The following is a 19,074-nucleotide window of genomic DNA, read 5'->3' on the forward strand; positions in this document are numbered from 1 at the left end:
TAAAGGTACTGACTAATTACTGGTGTGGTTGCAAAATTCATATTTCTTATTTCTGATCATCACATGAAGTTTGGGTGTTACCTCCCAAGACTATCAGGTGGCTAGACTTAGTCAAAGGTTGAGCTACTTGAGGATTTAAAGGCATATCATCCTGGTATTAGTGCTGGCCAAGTGTGTGTGTGTGTGTGTGTGTGTGTGTGTGTTTAACAGCAGCAAGTAGCACTCCATTCCCAGAATGCTTAATCAAACCTTGTGACTGATGTCATATGACCATGCTCATTTGATATATGTACCACAATTTTCAAGTCTATGAAAGTTACTCCTGCTGCATAAGAAATATATATATATATATATATACATACACATATATTTCATGTTTCAAGCAACGTCTCAAATCGATTTGGGAGTCCCCATTTACTTGAGTTGTTTAGGAGCATTCTGCAGCTGTGCTGTTTGCAGTGACTACAAAACTTCACACGACTTTCCATCAGCACAGGGGAGAGTAGATAATAACTGAGTTTTCATTTATGGGTGAAGTTTTCCTTTAATGTGTGATTGACACAAATAAGCTGTACAGTCTATAGTTAGGCTTTAAGTTAAAATCGTGTGTTGATTCTGTGTCGGGCCACTGTCGATTCCTTAAAATGCATTGAAATCTACTAACACATTTAATTTAAGGTGGATAAATCTATGAAAACTGTATTTTTGTGGTGTGTTCCCAATTTCACAGCCATGATTGATTTGCCTGAGGTGGGAAGCACACAAAGAGTTTCCACAATAACATTCAAAGAGGCCATCTTATTTAAGAGTTTCAGCATCAGTAACAACCTTAAAATTGAATTGATGTCACAAAGCCTTTACAGGTCAGATGTATAAATAGAAAGCAGCTAATAATAGCGAGAACATTGGGCTGATTGTGTCTACCTCATCATTCAAAATGCCAAACTCAAACTAATATGCAGGTTTAACCAGGCCCAGTGTTATAAGGCCCATTCTACAGCATGTTTTTCCAATTTTCCACAAGACTCCTATGGTTTAGGTTTGCTAACATACGACAACCGTGTGTGTGTGTGTGTTTGGTGCTGTCTCAGGTGCCTAGACTTAGTCGGGGGCTGAGCCTCTTACAAAGCCATCACTCACACAAGTATTAGCGTCAGTGAGAATGTGTGTATGTGTGTGTTTCAGTGTGGCAGGGTTGTTAGATTAAAGGCTTAAAGTATGATGGCATTAGTGTTGGCTACCAGGACCTGAACACCAGAGGGCTCATGTGTTTTGTGTGTGTATATGTGTGTGTGCGTGCGTCCGTGTGGTGAATCCAGCCATCACGACACAAGCCTGGTATCACTTTAATTCACTGATAAGTTTTAAACATCAAAATTCACCAAAGTTCGAATGAGGCACAGTATTTACAATATAAAAGAGAGACCGATTAAAGCAGTGAGAGAAACGTAAGAGATTACCATACAAAATGTAATGCAAATATAGGAAACATGCACTTGAAAACACGCCACAAATAGTTTTACATATGGGCTCGGTCTCACGGAGTTGTGATGAGGCCTTCATCAGGAGCAGTCAGCCGACATGACACATCAAGATAAAAGAGTCATGATATACAGTAACTTTGAGGAACAAATGTTGATATATACTAATTGTGCAACTGGCCTCTTTAGTTCAGCATCACGTTAAGGGAATACAAAAACAGAAGTGATTATTTCAACAATAGGAGTACATCAAGGAAACAACAAAACATTGATTTTTACTATTTTAAATTCAATATATTGTCCCTCTTGGCAGGATTTTAATTACATTTTGATTACATTGTGCCATCATGTACAAAAGCTCTATATTGTTTTAATATTGAACAAAGAAGAAAAAGAAAATTCACTGACCGGAACCAAAGCCCTGGTAGTTCTCTAAAACAAGGGCAACATCTATTTTTTTTTTAAAGGGGCACTATGTAGTTTTGGAGAAGAAATTCAAACTTTGAATATTTACAATACTAATGAGGTAATAGTACAAACTCAGAAATATTTATCTTTTCCATGACTGAATAAACAAGCTGTTCTCAGAGGAAAATAAGCTCCCCAGAACAGAAAGGTGGCGGGGTCCGCCAAATATAAACAAAGTAAAACAGTATGAAATTGCGTTGTGCTTCAAGGTCAGTTTGTTTAATCAGTCATGAAAACAAAGTGTTTGTTTATTTAGTTTAGGCATCTAAAAAAAACGTCAATGAAGATCTTTCTCTTCTGATTAAAATACCTTCTCCAAACTCTACATCGTGCACCTTTAAAATCTTACAATCAACAAAACAGTTCCAATATATTCTGTAACATTAATTACGATTGGTCCTTGTGTTTTATTCTGAGATTTTGGATACAAAAACTTGAATGAATGCAAACATGACGGCCTTGTGTTGTCGGTTCAAACATATAAAGAGGAAAGCAACTTTGCCGCCGTGGAAAAACATCTGTATCTAAAATGTAAAAGCTGTGGGGCACACAGAAAAAAAAAGTTACTTCGGAGAAGCCCGTGCTCGAGGCAACAACTACAGTGCATTTCTAGGAAATGAAAGTCGTATTTGATGCTTTGACGAGAGCAGCATTGAAAATGTTCGGATGTGATAGTTGAGTGCTATTTGTGTAAGACTGCTAATGGATACGCAGCAAAGGTACTGCCTTATCTTTAAAAATGTTTATCAGGGAGTTTGAATTCTCAGAACACAGAACACTAGGAACACAGCTCTCAGCTCACAGTGAAAGAGACATTGAGGGTACTCGGGCCTTATCTGAGAAACTTGGTATGCATTCAGGTTGTGGACTCTGTCTGCAAGTATTTGAAACACGTATTTGTGCAGTGGCCATGTTTAGTAAACAGCTGTCAGCAGGACATTTGATTACCTAAGGGGATGCATAGAATGGTATCTATTTGGGAGCTGCGGTAAGTTACAAGGGGCAGCCAGGGATGCATACTTTATCTTTATGTGAATGAATGATGTGTAGCTAGTGTTAATTCTGGCAGAAACTCATGTCTTCATGACAGTTTTATCTGTGATTTCACAAGTCAACTGACTGGTGAAGAATGTTTGGAAAGGGAATTCCTGCTCCGTCCATTTTAATTCAATGGTATGGTCACGTTAAGAGCAGTCACAAGACTCTTATCACAGCACTGAGTGTGTCAAGCCTACCATTGAACCCGTGTGTGTGTGTGTGTGTGTGTGTGTGTGTGCATATATGTGTGTCCATTTCAGCCGGTATGTGTCTCACTATGCCAAGCGAAAATGAATCAATGCGGATTTCTTTAGAGCAGTTCTCACAGTGTGGAATTACAGTCGGTGAGTGCCTTAACAAAATTCCCTACTTTCATTAAGTTTTAATGCATGCATTTGCGCTTTTTTGGATACCAGATGAAGGTGGTCGGAGAACATCAGCCGACAGGACAACCAGGCAGTCTGAAGGCATCTGGCACGGGACTGTCAAGCTTACAGATGATCTTATAGATTCCTTTCTTCCAGCAGGGGTCGCTGTCTCTCCCAGTCCAAATGGCTGAGTAAAACTCCCTCAGAGCCACCTCTGACACCTCCATGAACCTCTCCGGGACCTGCAGACAGAGATACCAACGTCAAAGGATAAGATAATTCAAGATTGATAGAATTAGGGTTTTTAAAATCCTGAATTTACCTGAAAAAAAAAAGCTAAAAGGAGCCAAAAAAGGAGCTGAATGTTGGAATCGTGTCACCTTGTCAACCAAAATGATCTTCTAATAACAATGTCTTTATAATAATAACGTTTCATACAGTTTGCTACTACAATGAGAAAAAGGTCCAGTCTTGTTGTTATTAAAGCCCTTACACACAAACACCCACACAGGTGTTTTCACTCATGTACCTCACTCATGAATAAACAGATGATGCCTCATTGATCCTCCAGTTATTTTTGTTGCTGCTGTTAGAGCACACAACGTACATCCATATTATTCATATTAGTGCATAAGGGTTTGGTGACCTTATACTATAGCAAGAACAGGAAGTATAGACCAACATTAACATTACTACTGCTTATGAAGTGCCGAAATATCTGCACAGGAAAAGTCCTGTTTCCACCATAGCTGCCACATTAATCAGCCAGTAAACTCAAAACACCTGTGTAGGTGAGCAGGGTCACTAACAGCTACACCGCTTCTAACTCACGATGAGCTCAGTGACTCAGTGTTACTACAGAGTTTAGCGTTTCAGATTTGGCTTATAATTGGCTTCGTCCAATATATCAAGGTTTGTTTTACAGCTAAAGCGTTTCTGTTACATTTCCAGAGCCCTACACTCTACAACAATCCAGGACAGTCCACTTCTTTCCAGCCTTTAGTGCCCTCTTTAGCGGGGCGATGACATACAACACTACATCAGCGTTTTTCTTCTTTACAGCCTCAATCATTTGGGCGGAATCCACATGTCAAATTCAGTCATATGTAAAGTTATGACGTCAACATTCATACATTTTTTCACAAGTTTTTAAGTGCAGGCATCATCTCTGACGATAATCACGGCTCTCAATGACCCCAAAAGTTCAGAAATCGTACTACTACAGTATAAGTTGCATACATTGACACAACCTTTCCCTCAAACCGAGAGAGTTTCTAAGCATGTATGATTTAAGTACACAGGAAATTAATGGCACCGTTTATTTTATATCCCTATGTCCTCAACCTTCAGTTGGTTTACCTAATCTTTAAATGGCTGGTTAGCTCAGTTGGTTAGAGTACGATGCTAATAATGCCATGGTTTGGGTTCGATCCCTGTATGGGCCACAAGGGTTTTGAGAGAACATGGCTGTGATATTAATAACATATCTTGGCACCCACGAAATGACAATAATTCTTCTACAAACTGATTAGTGGCTAATAAGCTGTTCTTTGAAAAATACCTTCCAAGCTATCTAAATGCAATAGTTATCCCCAGTGGTGTGAAGTTAATCAGCAGACTACTTTTATATTTTCGAGGTAGCCTGCACAAGTACAATTCTGAGGTACTCGAGTATTAAGCTTTGTGCTACTTTATACTTTTACTTCACCACATATCAGAAAAAAAATATTGCTTTTCACTCCACTTTATAAAATATATTTCTGTGTAACTTTGCAGACTTTTTTGAAAAAGATTTTGCAAAAATAGAATCGTATGAAAAAATGCATTGCGGGCTGATTTGTTGTAAAATCCTTTAAATATTGTCACGCCCAGATTTAAAGTAAACCATGACAATTAAAGCCAATATTGATCTCTGAAATGTTTGTAAATGGACAGTTTTTCATGGCAAATATGGCCGGTTAGCTCAGTTGGTTAGAGCGTGGTGCTAATAACGCCAAGGTCGCGGGTTCGATCCCCGTACGGGCCACGATAGTTTTGAACACATACAAATGTCATGTATCCCAGCGTGGCTGTAAATAACACATAGTATGCTAAGGAAGGTTTGGTCTACAGTAAGTTCACGGTGTTCACTGGTCGTCCAAAGATCCCAGATCTCAATCCCATCAAGCAGCTGATCCATGGAGACCCCACCTCACGAGCTACTGCTATAGTCTTGGTGCCAGATACCACAGCACACTTTCAGAGGTCTTGTGGACTCAGCGGGTCAGAGCTATTTTGTCAGCAAAAGGGGGACCTACACAATATTAGGCAGGTGGGTATACTGTTATGGCTGAGTGGTGTAGTCTACTGTATGAGGCATCTTCAAGGAATATAGTGATGCTTTAAGATGACTGACAACAAGATTAGATTAACGATTAATTCAACGAGTCGTTTCTATGCAAATAAAATACAAAATGGACACATTAAAGCTCTTCTGTATGTATGAGGAACAAAATTCTCACAGTAAAGACCTTTGACCTTTGACCACCAAATTCTGATGAGTTAGGCATTGAGCTGAACTGGATGTTAGTGCGAGATGCAACGAATTTCCCTCAAGGTGTTTGTGACACATTGCGTTCACAAGATTGGAACCGATGAATGGACGACTGAAAACATAATGCCTCCAGTTAAAGCTGCTGTGGGCAATAAGCTCTTCCTCATCCTGTTGGTTGTGCCCGGGCATGTCCAGATGTAAGCTAAGCTGCTGTTACACATGGTGAAAATACAACAGCTGAGCACAACCAAGGCCGTGTCGTTACTGACAGCAGTTAAGGGTTTGAGATCATGACGACATAACATGTGTAACCTTGAGGTGCTCTTTTGCGCAAACATGCTGTCATTACAGAAAACTGGGAGCTAATCAGACTCAAGGTCCCTAAGATATATCTAGAAAATAAAAGCCTCTTTTAGTTTTCACTACACTGACATCTTTATAAGACCATAAAGCATCTGCAAAAGGACCGTATGAAGTTGTACAGTTAGCAACTGAAGGCTACAACCACAGTGGAAAATAGACTATAATAATGAGTATTGACACGCTCTCCTTACCTGATAGACGTTACTTTTATTGTAGTGCATGTTCAGAATGCGATAAAGCTCCGAGTCACGGCCCACTCGCAGCTGACTCTCTCTGCCCAGACGAGGTGTACCTTCCCTGGGTCACACAGACAGACAAACCCATTTAAACCGAATCACTGAAACATCCATCTTTTTTTACATTTGTATCGTATTACATCCAGTAAGAATAAAAGTTCTCAGTCAAACAAAGGAGGTTTAGCATCAAATGAGCTTAACATGAACTCGGACGTACCGGGTGAGAGCCTCGCGGACGGCCTGTCGTGCAAAGCGCTCCATCTGGATGTAGAAGAACTCTCTGAAGTTGCTGAACCATTTAATCATCTGGGAGGTCACGCAGCGGTTAAACTGGACAGCGGACAGCAGAACAGCGGGACAGGAAGTGAGCAGGTGAGGACAGCAAGAGAGGGGGGATTATTAGCATTAATAATTATATTCACAATGACTTCAAAGAGAGAGGTACAATAAAGACAGAAATAGTTTTGACACTTCATGAATTACTTGCATATTAATATTATAATAGTATATGAGAACAACACTTCATCCATTGGTTTGTTTTACCATCAAAGATGATGTCTTCAGGCCGATATTATCAACCAGCATTGGCTGATTACAGATGTATTGGTATCAACACATATTCAGACATTAGCCCCTTATTTTTCTAATTTTAGTTTCAGTGTTTACTTTTTTTTTCATAATGATTGTATTTCCAGTGAAGGGGAGGTAAAGTTGGGAAATTGTCCAGAGATAGTGTCATCACACAGTAGTGAAGGTTGAAGCTTTGTTTTCACAGCATATTGTTATCAACACATGTAGTCAGCAATGTAATCCAAGTATCACAATGATAAAGTAATGTAACTTGATTACTCTCTGTTACTTTTTGATTACCTCAATGCCAAACACATTCAGTCAAGAACAGGGTGCATCTGTAAACTCATTACATTATTTCAGTCTCAATTTAAACGAGATTGACGTGATACAAGGTTATTTGCGACTGAAACGCCATCTTTTTTCCTCTGCACGTGGCCGGTTAGCTCAGTTGGTTAGAGCGTGGTGCTAATAACGCCAAGGTCGCGGGTTCGATCCCCGTACGGGCCAAGATGCTTTTGAGGAACCACAACGCAAACTGCGGTCCGCCATTCAATGTCGATAAACAACATTAGTGAAGATAAATGAAGTGAAAACAATTAATTAATGATTAAACTCAAACCACTTGTATCAGTGAGGAGGACTCATAATGAGCTCACAGACTTCTGTTTCTGTCTTTACAGCATTTAGTGTTTTTAAATATAATAGATATCTCAGCTAAAGCATTTTGTATTACATTTCCAGCGCCTCAATTAATTCAGGACCAGGACTTTTTGTTTTGTTTTGTTTTCATTCAGCCTTCTGTGCCCCCCTACAGTGGTGTCTTCTTCACAGCCTCACCATTCAAAATATAGTGAATGGTACTGAACACAAAGTAACATCATAATAGCGGATTGCCACCACAGAAGCATGAAATAAAATTTCTTGTAAAGGAGTCATGATTATTTCTTCAGTATATTCAACATTTTCTCTTTGAGGCCATGACTTAATCTTCTTTCCTCTTATAATAACATATTCAGGATCAATATGCCAGTAACTGACTACATGTCCTTGTGATTAAGTAATCAGATTACAAAAACGTAGCTACAATCAACCCTCCCTAGATTACATTTGAAAAGACACGATATTTCCTTTGTCAGGCATTACATTTTTTTAAAATGGTATTTTATTTAATAACCAATGCATATTTAACTCTTGTGCATTTTATCTGCATGTACATGTTGGAAGATGCTTAAAGAGAAAAAGAAATGTGTGTGTACCTCACACATATTCACTGCAATATTCTCAATGTTTTTTCTAAAGGTATTCAGATTAGATTACTTTTTGTAATCCGATGGTTTTACGTTACTATTTACAGAAAAGTCAGTTTTATTTGTCTTCTGTAACTGATTACATCGAGTAATCTGACCCAAGTCTTCTCATTCATACGTCGAGTTTATTCATAGTAACGTATCTGTTATAATAAGTCATAATGCCATAAAGTCGTCTGCTAATATCTAAAAAACAAGATACTATGATGCGGAACAGGTGAGTTACATAACGCGTGTCAAAGAAATAAAAACTATGGAGCATGTTTAACTGGATGAAACGATACGACATAGTGTTTGAGATGACGCAAGTCTTCTGTCGATATAATTTGCGAGTACGACGTCATCTTTTTTCTGTCTCTCATGGCCGGTTAGCTCAGTTGGTTAGAGCGTGGTGCTAATAACGCCAAGGTCGCGGGTTCGATCCCCGTACGGGCCAACGTGCTTTTGTGCCACTACCGCACAACTTCTATATTGCCATCACACGAGAAAAAATAAGACTGACACACTGAATTGTCTCCATCACAACGTGTGACTCAAAAATACATTATGTAATGTAATTATACCTTTGACATCACTTCATCAGTGATTGGTTATTTGCAGATGAGGATGTAAAACAACCTATAATCATATAAGTAACAATGCATGGCAGTAAATTAAACCACTCACAAGTATAATATATTGTTTGACTGTAAATATAGTGTTTTATTATAGTGTTAATGTCACTTGCATAAAAACATGAATATTGGCTGATTGATTATTTGATTATTGTCAAAACAACATCAACAAACACACACGCTCTGTTAACAATGGGCGAGAGCCATACACCTCCCCTTAACTGCGGAAGCTGAGACTGGCCACGCTTGCAATTATGTTAATTTATGTTTTTATCTCGAGATAACGAGATAACCAACAACAGGTGTTTCAGAGATTGGTAGAGCCGTGCCAGCATGCATATTTGGCGTCTTGACCACTGTAGCGCCTGATCTAAGCAAAAACTGGCAGTTCATGGAGTACCTATTATTGATCAATGCACCAGTCTGTACTTCAATCTTACATATTTATATATATATACCTTTTAATACCAGTCAAACACCCATCGACGTAGGTAGTTTCTTTGCCAGTTCCCCAATGTTAACAACAGACCTTTGTTCATATGTTTTGCTTTTAAACTCCCAAACCCACCCACAGAGCAGTGTGTGTACGTCACGGTCCAAGTTGTTTTCTCATGGAAAAATGATCTTTTTATCAAGAAATTAGCCTTTTGTTTACTGAGATAATGAAATAAATTAACTGGTCATTATGAGCTAACAAAATAATTAAAGGGGCACTATGTAGTTTTGGAGAACAAATTCAAACTTTTTAATATTTACAATATTAATGCGGTAATAATACAAACTCAGAAATATTTATCTTTCCATAACTGAATAAACAAGCTGTTCTCAGAGGAAAATAATGTCCCCTGAACACTGTTTGAAGCTAGAAAGGTGGCAGGGTCTGCCAAAACTACATAGTGCACCTTTCACCCATGATCTCTGGATAATGGCATTAAAAAACATAAACGCAAGCACAACCATTGCAAACTCTGCTTCCGTCCTTAACCCTAACATAACAAGCCAAGAGGAAAGCACTGCATTACCAGCCTTTAATAGTAAAATGTAGAAAGTGGCTTTGAAATAAATGTTGTCTAGTAATGGATGAAATCTGGATCCAGCACTGTGATGGGGTACACACACCTTGACATCAGGAAAGTAAGTCTTGAGCGTGTTGGAGCTGGGATAGCGGGCGTAGAAGAACATGAGCTTGGCTTTCTTCAGATGGCAGGGAGACAAGCCCTCCTGGGTGTATACATGAGGCCAGTTAAGGAGAGACACATGTCCTGTCACATGTAAACAAACATCCCTCCCTTGTTCCTCCCCCCTTGCCGACAAAAGGATATTCCCCCAGCTGTCAGGTAGAGCTCTCCTCCGTCCATCCCTCCCCCTCCTCTCATCCCCCCGTCCCCCCTCATCCCCCTCTCCCTCTCTCTGCCGCCGTGAGCGTGGCGTGCGAGGGAGGGGTCCAGGTGGCCGAGCAAAGGGAGCGGCGGGAAAGAGGGGTGAGACGAGGGGTGAGACGAGAACTCCAGGAACGGGTCGGAGTTCAGGTAGTCCTTGCGGGACGGCGGGAGGTGAGGGAGCTGAGGGTGGTGGAGGGAGCGGGAGAAGAGCTGCTGCATGGAGTAGTGGAGAAGGGGGAGAGGGAGAGGGGGAGGAGGAGGAGGTGGAGGAGGGGGAGGCGCGGGGAAGGAGGAGGAGGAGGAAGAGGAGGAGGATGAGGATGGGTGGAAGGAGGAGGAGGGGTCCTTGGGTTGTGAGGCTGGAGGCAAGAGGGAAGGGTGAGAGAGAGGAGGAGGGCGAGGTAGAGAAGGGTGATGGAGGGAGAGGTTCGGGTGAGAGGGATTAAGGTGAGTAGAGAGATGAGGGCCGAGGAGTGGGTGTGCTTTTCGTATGTCAGGTGACCTCTGAACAACCAATGGCATGGCCAGATCTGACGTGTCGGTGCGATGAGGCTGTCCAGGAGGCAGGGCGCTCCCGTTGGTCATCTTCTGAAACTGCTTCTCTCTTTCTCCATCCTGCGCCCCCGTCTTTTCCTCCTTACCCCTCGTTTTTTCCTCCCCTCTTCCTCTCGTGAGCAGTCCCATCCACACTCCCCTCTCCCTCCCGCCGTCGTTCCCCACGTCGGACGGGAGGAAAGAGATGGCGGCGGGCGGAGAGGAAGGCGCGAAATCTGTCATCTCGGTGTAAAGGCGGAGAACTCGATCGATGACTCGTGCCACGGCGCTGCCCAACTCCACCTTCAGTGCCTGGGCGAACTTCTGCCCTCCCTCCTCGCCCTCGTCTTCTAACCCTCCCTGCCAGTCTCCTCTTACCAGCCCTCCACAATCCAGCCACAACCCCGCTCCCTCCATCACCCCCTCCAGGTGCAACCCTCCTCCTCTTCCTCTCTCCATCTTCCCCTCTCTGTCTTTCTGCCTCTCCTCTCTCCGTTTGTGGAAGTTGTCAAAAGGGGAAACAGAAAGAAGGGAGAACGTTTCTTTTTCCATTTCTCCGCCATCAATGTCCTCTTCATCATACAGCCCTTCTGTAATGTCCTCCTCCTCCATCATCCCCACATCTCCTTCACCTCCATCCCCTCCTCCTCTGCTGCTGCGCCTCCTTTTCTTCTCCTCCTCCGCCATGTGCTTCTCCCCGAAAGCCCTCCATACTTTCTCCTGCAGGGCCTGCAGTCTCTCCCTCGCCTCCTCCAGCTGTTCTTTCAGCTCCTCCCTCTCTCTCCTCTTCCCCTCCCTCCCTCCCTCGCGCCTCCTCCCTCCCTCCTCCACCTCTCCATCTCTCGCTCTGCTCTCGAGCTTCATCCTCTTTACTTTCAAGACGTCCTGGCTCCACTCGGCCGCGAGGGCGGCGTCACCATGCCTCTTCTTAACCCCCAACAAGCTCTCCTCTCCCTCCATCACTCCCTCCTCTCCTCCCTCCATCCCTTGCTCCACCTGTCCATCCCTCTCTCCCCTGTCTTCCTCCAAGTTCCTGTCTTCCAGGTGTCTGTGTGCGCTCAGGTGAGTGTTGAGTTGCCCTCCAGTCCTCCTGGAGGCTCCACCTGGCTGGAGGAGGTGGTGGATGAGGGGGAAACCAGGTGGTCTAAAGGCAGGAGTGGGGCGACCTGCACTGGGCTGAGGATGAACTCCGGGGAGATCTGTCGAGCTGTGAGTGGGAGGAAAGGCGTGAATCTGAGGAGCAGAGTCATCGAAAAGATCTGTGGGGGAATCCATCACTGTAGAGAGAGACAGAGAAAGATACAGAGGGACAGGATTACTGTTGTTGCCAAAATGAGAGCATATATGCTGACTTTTTGAACGTGGGTAAACTTGCTAAAAAATAATAGACGGTAACAGACGGTTGACTCCTTATCCTTTTTCTTCAGTTACATTCAGTGTCACAAACATGCTAGAAAACAGCGAACAGTAGAAAGAAGCATGGAGCCCTGTGACAAAGTTACGTTCTTTACTTTTTAAAATCTTTTACCTTGGTCTTTCTCTCAAACTCACCGCTAAACAAACTTGACTGAGCAATGTTCAAGCGCTGTTTGAACGGAGACGGATTGAAAACGTCCAACTATTGACGCACCAACGACCAGAACTTCAGCTCACATCATACCATTGTGCCAGAAAAAGGACAAAAATCAGCATGTCAACCCAGATGTCAAGTTCCTGATTAACAACTGTGACTACTGCGGACTCATTTGACCTGGGAATGAAGGCCAACTGTATGTAGTAGTCACGGTTAATTATCGGCTCCGGCTCCGATCGGCCGTGGTGAAAACATGACACCTGGGTGGACACGCCAATTTTCACCCCTTGTCAGGCACGATGCTATGACGCGTGTTGAAGTTAAGGATGCTGGTTTGTTCACACTTCATCCGTCTCTGTTCGAGCAGCAATCGAACATCGCTCAGTCGATGTTGAGTTTGAAAGAGAGAGAAGTAAAAGATACTAAAAAAAGCAGCCATCTTTACAGTGTCAGTGGCTTCCTTGTCAGAACCAGATCCATGTCAGCTGATCGGTATCGTGCAAGAAAGACGTGAAAGAAGCTAGATGTCTCGCTCCTTATTCTCTTCCATCAACAGCTCCGGAGCAAACATTGTCCAATTCAGAATGTTCTAAAGACTTTTAAAAAATAAGTTTAATGTCTTCTGGATGTAGTCTGATGCTTTCGACTGCTTTTTTCCAGGATGTTCGTTTTGACGAACGTGACATAAAGGCAAAGGCAAACTCGTCTACTGCACTAATTTCAGTGTAAAGATGGTATACGTAAGTTGACTCAAGGTAACACTGCATTTCATTTAGTTGACTTGCAGTTTAACTTCCGGGGAAACATCACGTGATACATCGGAGAGTGATGAAGGAAGTCGCCGAACATGAGTAAACATTATTTAAATAAAACTTTTAAACATTACCTCGTCTGAGAAGATTTCTGAGTCTGGCAGATAGATTTCATCGGTTATCGGCAATCCCATAATCCCACACTACTTACTTTTTTTGCTTTGACTGAGATACTTCTAACAGCAGAAATTACATACTGTGCATTTAAACTGTAAGTTGCACCACATGACTAAAAACTAGGCCATGCGGTTGTTTTTGTTTCATTTGCCACAGTGATGACATGTATGTCTGTGAGGTATATGAATTTTTGTTTGTGGTACTTAAAGCTCGGAAAATGCACATTTAAAAAAATCAATGGTAAATGTGTGGCAACCACTTTCCCTGTTAATCTGCACAATCCATAGACGTGGCTGTGAATGTTTTTTGCTTGAAGCACTCTATAGAAAAGGAAAAGTGCCTCTGAAAGCTGGTCATAGTGTGTTCTGGCAGCAGAAACGGAGTCTGAGAGTTACGGCTTTTGAATTTTTTTTCAATGCCATTTCAATTTCAATAGTGCGAGCACTTAGAATTAAATGTCATTCACCTCCACTGCACTGAAGTAAAGGCAGAAATCTCATAGACGGTTATGGCAAAAAACACCTAGGGAAAAAACAAAGAAGTCTCTGCTACGCAACACTAAAGAGTTGAATGAGAAAATATTTGTCTTTTGTAATTTGAGTGACCTGACTATTAACGCTTGTTTTAACACCTAAGTGCACTGAAGGGCCATGTTATCACTCACTTAAAAATAAAGTCAAATATTTGTAAGGCATTCGTAACCACAGCATGGTGCTAGATGAATAGATCCACATCATGATTCGCATGTGACTTCCTCTTACCTGGCCTGCAAAACAGGTCACCAGCCTACCACAGGCCACGGCCACTTCCACTTTAAGAGTAATACGAATGAGCTGCAATGATCTTGCATAGGGCTGCAAAATATAAGCAGAGAGTGAGTTTAGAAGAAGAAATGGTTATTCAAAGGGCTGATATTCTCCTCCGTGGCATGTTGTAGGAGGAAGCAGCAGACTGCAGAACTGACCAACAGACTGGGCGGCAAGGCTACGTGCTGGCGGTGCAGTAGGTTAACATCTGGCTCATGATCCCTGTCGCATATCACCCAGCTCTCTCCATGTATCTTTCCTGTTTCTCTCAGCTGTAGACAGCGCAAACATCATAAAAAATACATGCGACAAAATGGAGGAAGATGTTTGGACGTGGATCTTGGCCTGCAGCGTGGTAACAAAACGGTGCTAAAATGATATCAGCTGAAAAATATGTTTTACAGATGGAAAATTAAAGTACTTAGGTCATTTCTAAAACAAATTCTGTGCAGTCTCTCTACAATACCTGGAAATGCTTGTAAAAGAGAGAGTAGTGCCTGCCTGCTTTATGAGTAAGCGTACATATCACTATTTAATCAAGATCAAAAACACACATCCCAATGCTTTTTTTTCCCAGTTTGTAACCTCATCTCCGTCCCGACGCCCCCTTTCCCCCTTTTTCCTTCCTCTCTATCCCTCTCTCATCCTCTCTTCCTCCCCTCTCTCCGTTATCAGTTCAGGCAGCTTGTTAAGCACTGTTTGATCAGAGTGTTTACCGTCAAACACGCTCTCCCTCTCGCACACACACACATTCGCACAAAAGCGAAAGAGGCTTGAGAGAGGGCTAACAATGGTCAATGGTCCTTGGGGAGAGAAATGGAGTGAGTAGCACGTATGTATGTGTCTATGCGAGTGTGTGTGTGTGTGTGTGTGTGTGCGTCTGTGTGTGCATATGTGAGAGTGTGTGTGAACAGTCGTCCTACTTAGCTTTGATAACACCCCTAATCCACTTCAGATGGATACACTACCACTCACCGAACAGAAAGATGGACGGATGATAAATGGACAGATGCAAGGACAGGCTGAAAGAGGTGCAGTAGGTAGTCAAAAACGCAAGAAATGTGATAAACATGCACAGTATTTTAAATGTTAGGCTGATTGTCAAAATGATTACAAGATAGATAGATAGATAGATAGATAGATAGATAGATAGATAGATAGATAGATAGATAGATAGATAGACCACTGCATAGGTCCCCTGGTGCAACATGAAGAGAATAATCCCACTATAAATAGCTAAATATCAATTATTCAAATGCCCTCGCCTCTACTATAATACAGCCCAGATGGCAAGCCAGCCAATGCGCTTATATCAGGGACAGATTAGCTTTTCAAAGCCAGCAGAAAGCTGCACAAAATATGAACACTGAGCAATGAAAATGAAAGCTATTAACCACCAGATTAGACTTAAGAATGGTACTCTCGGACTGCTGTATATAGCTGTCACTGGGAAAACTGACACGGCTGAACAAAGCGCATAGAACTCACTGCTTTTTAAATAATGTATGACAGGAGAAATGTTTTGAAATAAAAAAATTCACATCGCCCAACAGGTTACCCCCCTACATTTCAAATACTGGGCTTGCAGGCCCCCTTTGAATACAAGCAGCTGACATTTTTTCAAACATATATTATGTCCAACCTGAATTACAAATGGATGGATGAATATGATCCCCTAATTGCAGATGTATAGCATACGCTCAGTAAATGAAGTGTGTTTCAACCATATCTAAAATATACAGTTTTTCAAGTGAAGTTCAGCACTATCTAAAATGTACAGATTTTCAAATGAAGTTCAGCACCATCTAAAATGTACAGGTTTTCAAGTGAAGTTCAACACTATCTAAAATGTACAGTTTTTCAAATGAAGTTCAACACTATCTAAAATGTACAGTTTTTCAAATGAAGTTCAACACTATCTAAAATGTACAGTTTTTCAAATGAAGTTCAATATGAGAAAGCATTGTTTTTTGCATTATTAACTGATTATATTTTTTTCATGTATGTTACCTATATAACGTTTGATCTATCTATCTATCTATCTATCTATCTATCTATCTATCTATCTATCTATCTATCTATCTATCTATCACTTTGAATAATTCATAAGCTGTTTGTTTGAAGCTGATGTTTGAAGCCTCCGCGTGGTAACATCTGCCGGCTCTGCCACGCGAGAGGAATCCGCTTTGGCTCTTCTGACGCACGAGCTGTCACTCTGAGTGTGTGTGTGCGCGCGCGCCCGCGGTGCGTCCTGTGACTAATTGGCAGCGGTGGACTAATGTCGCAGTATGAAACACTAAATAAACACGCAGGCAGAGCGGTGGCTGACCCTCGCAGCTCATTAAAACATTTCATTTCGCGTTGTGTAAGAAGTTTATTAAAAAAAATGAACTCACTCTCAGTCACAGAGGGGAGCTCCAGCGGTGTCCGTCCCCCGGCAGCTTTCCACTCCAGTGGCCGTCCCTGTGTGCTCTGCCGCGGTCGACTGTGTTCACTTGGCACCGGGCGGGCCTCGGACATCAGCGCGGGCAGAGAGGGGGAACCAGCCGGCAGCGGGTCTCCGGCTATTTCCCGTTCCTCTTTATTCGTCCTTTGTTCCGTAACTCTCTCAGTTGTACTCTCACTCATCAACCGCCTCCTCTTTTACTCGAGTTGTGTCACTGTGCGGCTTTTTTTTTTTTTTTTTTTTTACCCTCCCTCGCTGTCAGTCCATCTATCTGTGGCTGGCATCATCCTCACGCGTTGCTCCCGGTGCGGAGTGGCGCACGGTGGGCGGGCGGGCAGGCTCGAGAGCTGGCCACTTGACGGTCCGGTCCCTCCCATGTTGGCATGACCCCCAGTACGTACACGCACACACACACACACACACAGACACAAACAAGATGCTGGTTGAAATAGTCAGAAGTAGCCTAATGCTAACTGATATCACATTAACATAAATAGGCTAACCTTTGCAACAGTTTGCTGCAGATGGCTGGGAGGCTGCTTGACACACCCACATGGAAAGTCTACCTTGAAGTGAGTGAAGACCAGTCCTAAAAGCCAAACAAACTCTGTCATGTTGATGTCACGCACTTTCAGCAGGCTTTTCTCTCACCTGCTGTAGAGGTTATATTCACCATTCAAAGCCTGGCGGTCATTCATTAACAGTTTTATCTCAGCACAGGTATTCTCCTCGAAACCCGGACCAGAAACCAACACAGAACCGACAGTGACAGTATCTTCATGCACTTCAGCTTTTGAGTTCTAACTCAGTATGAACAAAATACATCCAGGAATAAGGCAAAACTGTAATTACAGAAGAAAAGTTAACAGCATCCCACACACTGTAGAATACACACAGTACACCTGTCGTTTGTGCCAGTGCTGCTTTTGTAAGGATAATCTGATTTGACCAGGATGCAGCGTAAATGTTATTTCCATTGAAAATGTTTTGAGACGTTTAAAGTTAAAGGAAAAGTTCACCCTAGAAGTTAACATTCAGTAATTATCTCTTCACCCTCGTGCTGATGGAAACTCAGGTGGAATTGTGTAGTCCACAAAACATTTGTAGAGAAAGTCTCCAGAAAACCCCAAAATCCCAAGATTATTTAAACCCTGGACCCTGACCTTCGGCACCCACTTCAGACGGGGTGCATGCTAAGGCTATTAGCTTTGCAGCTGCAGCGACGATTTCATCTTTAAAAAAGGATGTAAATAACGTTGTTTCAAAGAGACTTGGATTTTGCCGGATGGACTGTTTGGAGACATTTTAGGGTTTTTTTGTGTTTTTTTTTAATGTTTTAAAACAAGTCTCCATCTACTTCAGTTGTTTGGGAGAAAGCTATCCTGTTTTGCTATGAAGCTTCAGAAACAGTTTGAGGACTACGAAACTTAATCTGACTTTCCATCGGCATGAGGGTCAGTAGATAGTCTGGACTGCTAGCTGCACGGCTAAATGAGCTAACTAGCTAGCGGCAGTTAACAACAGTCGGCGGGTGACTCTAGCGATACGCTGCCCCTATTTGTTTTGAATTTGAGTCTGTTACATTCAGTGATTCCACAGTATTGAAGTATAACCTTTATTCCCTTAATGACTGCGATGTGGAGGTAAACAGCGGTCCGTGGAGTACAGTGTGAGAGTAAATGGATCACCTTTTGAAGCAACAGAGGAAAAATAGCCTGTTCATCACGGCCTTTCATGTGCACCATAACATTTTCTCAAATAAACCCTCCGTAATGCTTTAATCACAGAGAAACATTTGGTTTCCAGGAAAACATTTAAGTAGATGTTTGACCTTGAGCAGCACTTTGTTACCTGTTGCTAGGAATGTCAGCCATCTAAACCCCCGCTCCAGATTGTTAGGACCAGGGCCAGTTTCCATTCCTCACTTCATTCTGATCCTCTCTTTATCTCTGTTGGAGGATGAAATTGTTTTTCTCATCCACCCATCCAATGCATCACCTAACCCTTAACCTTCTCCTTCCCGATTCACTCCCTTTCTCCCTTTCTCTCGGTCTCATCTCATCTCTGTCTTTCTCTGCTTCTGATTAAAAATGGTTAGGCATGACAGAAAGGTCGCAGTTGTTATGGAAACGAGCCTGGTAACAAAAGCTGGACAGAGGGGGAGAGACTGGGGGGGTGGTGGCAGGGGGGAGAGAAAAAGAGGGAGATGTGTCTGAATAAACATAAACATGCAGAGAGGAGGAGAGGGCAGGAAAGAGAGAGAAAGTGAGAGAGGTCTAAATAAATAAAAACATATGCGGAGGGGAGGACGGCGAGAGACAGCGAGGTCATGAAATGATGGCTCCATCTGCAATAATAAATAACAAAAGATAATACAGGGTTTTTGTCATTCTAGGAAGGCGGTCGAGCCACAGAGGTGTGTG

At 42.4% G+C, this 19,074-nt stretch overlaps 1 protein-coding gene and 3 non-coding genes across 4 annotated transcripts; 3 read left to right on the top strand and 1 right to left on the bottom strand.

The window, feature by feature from the left end:
• Positions 1–1,330: 1,330 nt before the first annotated feature.
• Positions 1,331–17,110, bottom strand: prox3 (prospero homeobox 3). Its single transcript, XM_073475636.1, has 6 exons — positions 16,602–17,110; positions 10,305–12,174; positions 10,101–10,215; positions 6,705–6,817; positions 6,443–6,548; positions 1,331–3,597 (listed from the first exon to the last, which is right to left on the bottom strand). The coding sequence occupies exons 1-6, from the start codon at positions 16,831–16,833 to the stop codon at positions 3,424–3,426; spliced, it is 2,610 nt and encodes an 869-aa protein (XP_073331737.1). The 5' UTR covers positions 16,834–17,110; the 3' UTR covers positions 1,331–3,423.
• Positions 5,308–5,381, top strand: trnai-aau (transfer RNA isoleucine (anticodon AAU)). Its single transcript has one exon. It is a non-coding gene; the product is annotated as a tRNA-Ile (tRNA).
• Positions 7,494–7,567, top strand: trnai-aau (transfer RNA isoleucine (anticodon AAU)). Its single transcript has one exon. It is a non-coding gene; the product is annotated as a tRNA-Ile (tRNA).
• On the top strand, positions 8,730–8,803 carry trnai-aau (transfer RNA isoleucine (anticodon AAU)). Its single transcript has one exon. It is a non-coding gene; the product is annotated as a tRNA-Ile (tRNA).
• Positions 17,111–19,074: the final 1,964 nt, after the last annotated feature.

Source organism: Pagrus major, chromosome 10 (assembly GCF_040436345.1).
Source record: "Pagrus major chromosome 10, Pma_NU_1.0".
In the NCBI taxonomy this organism is placed as follows: Eukaryota; Metazoa; Chordata; class Actinopteri; order Spariformes; family Sparidae; genus Pagrus; species Pagrus major.

Bases quoted from the DNA above. Each gene is read 5' to 3' on its own strand.
- prox3 (XM_073475636.1), bottom strand. From the start codon at position 16,833: ATGAGTGAGAGTACAACTGAGAGAGTTACGGAACAAAGGACGAATAAA. The intron at 10,216-10,304 runs AATATCCTTTTG...TAACTGGCCTCA, and splicing joins CTCTACCTGACAGCTGGGGG to TGTATACACCCAGGAGGGCT. The intron at 3,598-6,442 runs GTAAGGAGAGCG...CTCTGTCTGCAG, and splicing joins ATAAAAGTAACGTCTATCAG to GTCCCGGAGAGGTTCATGGA.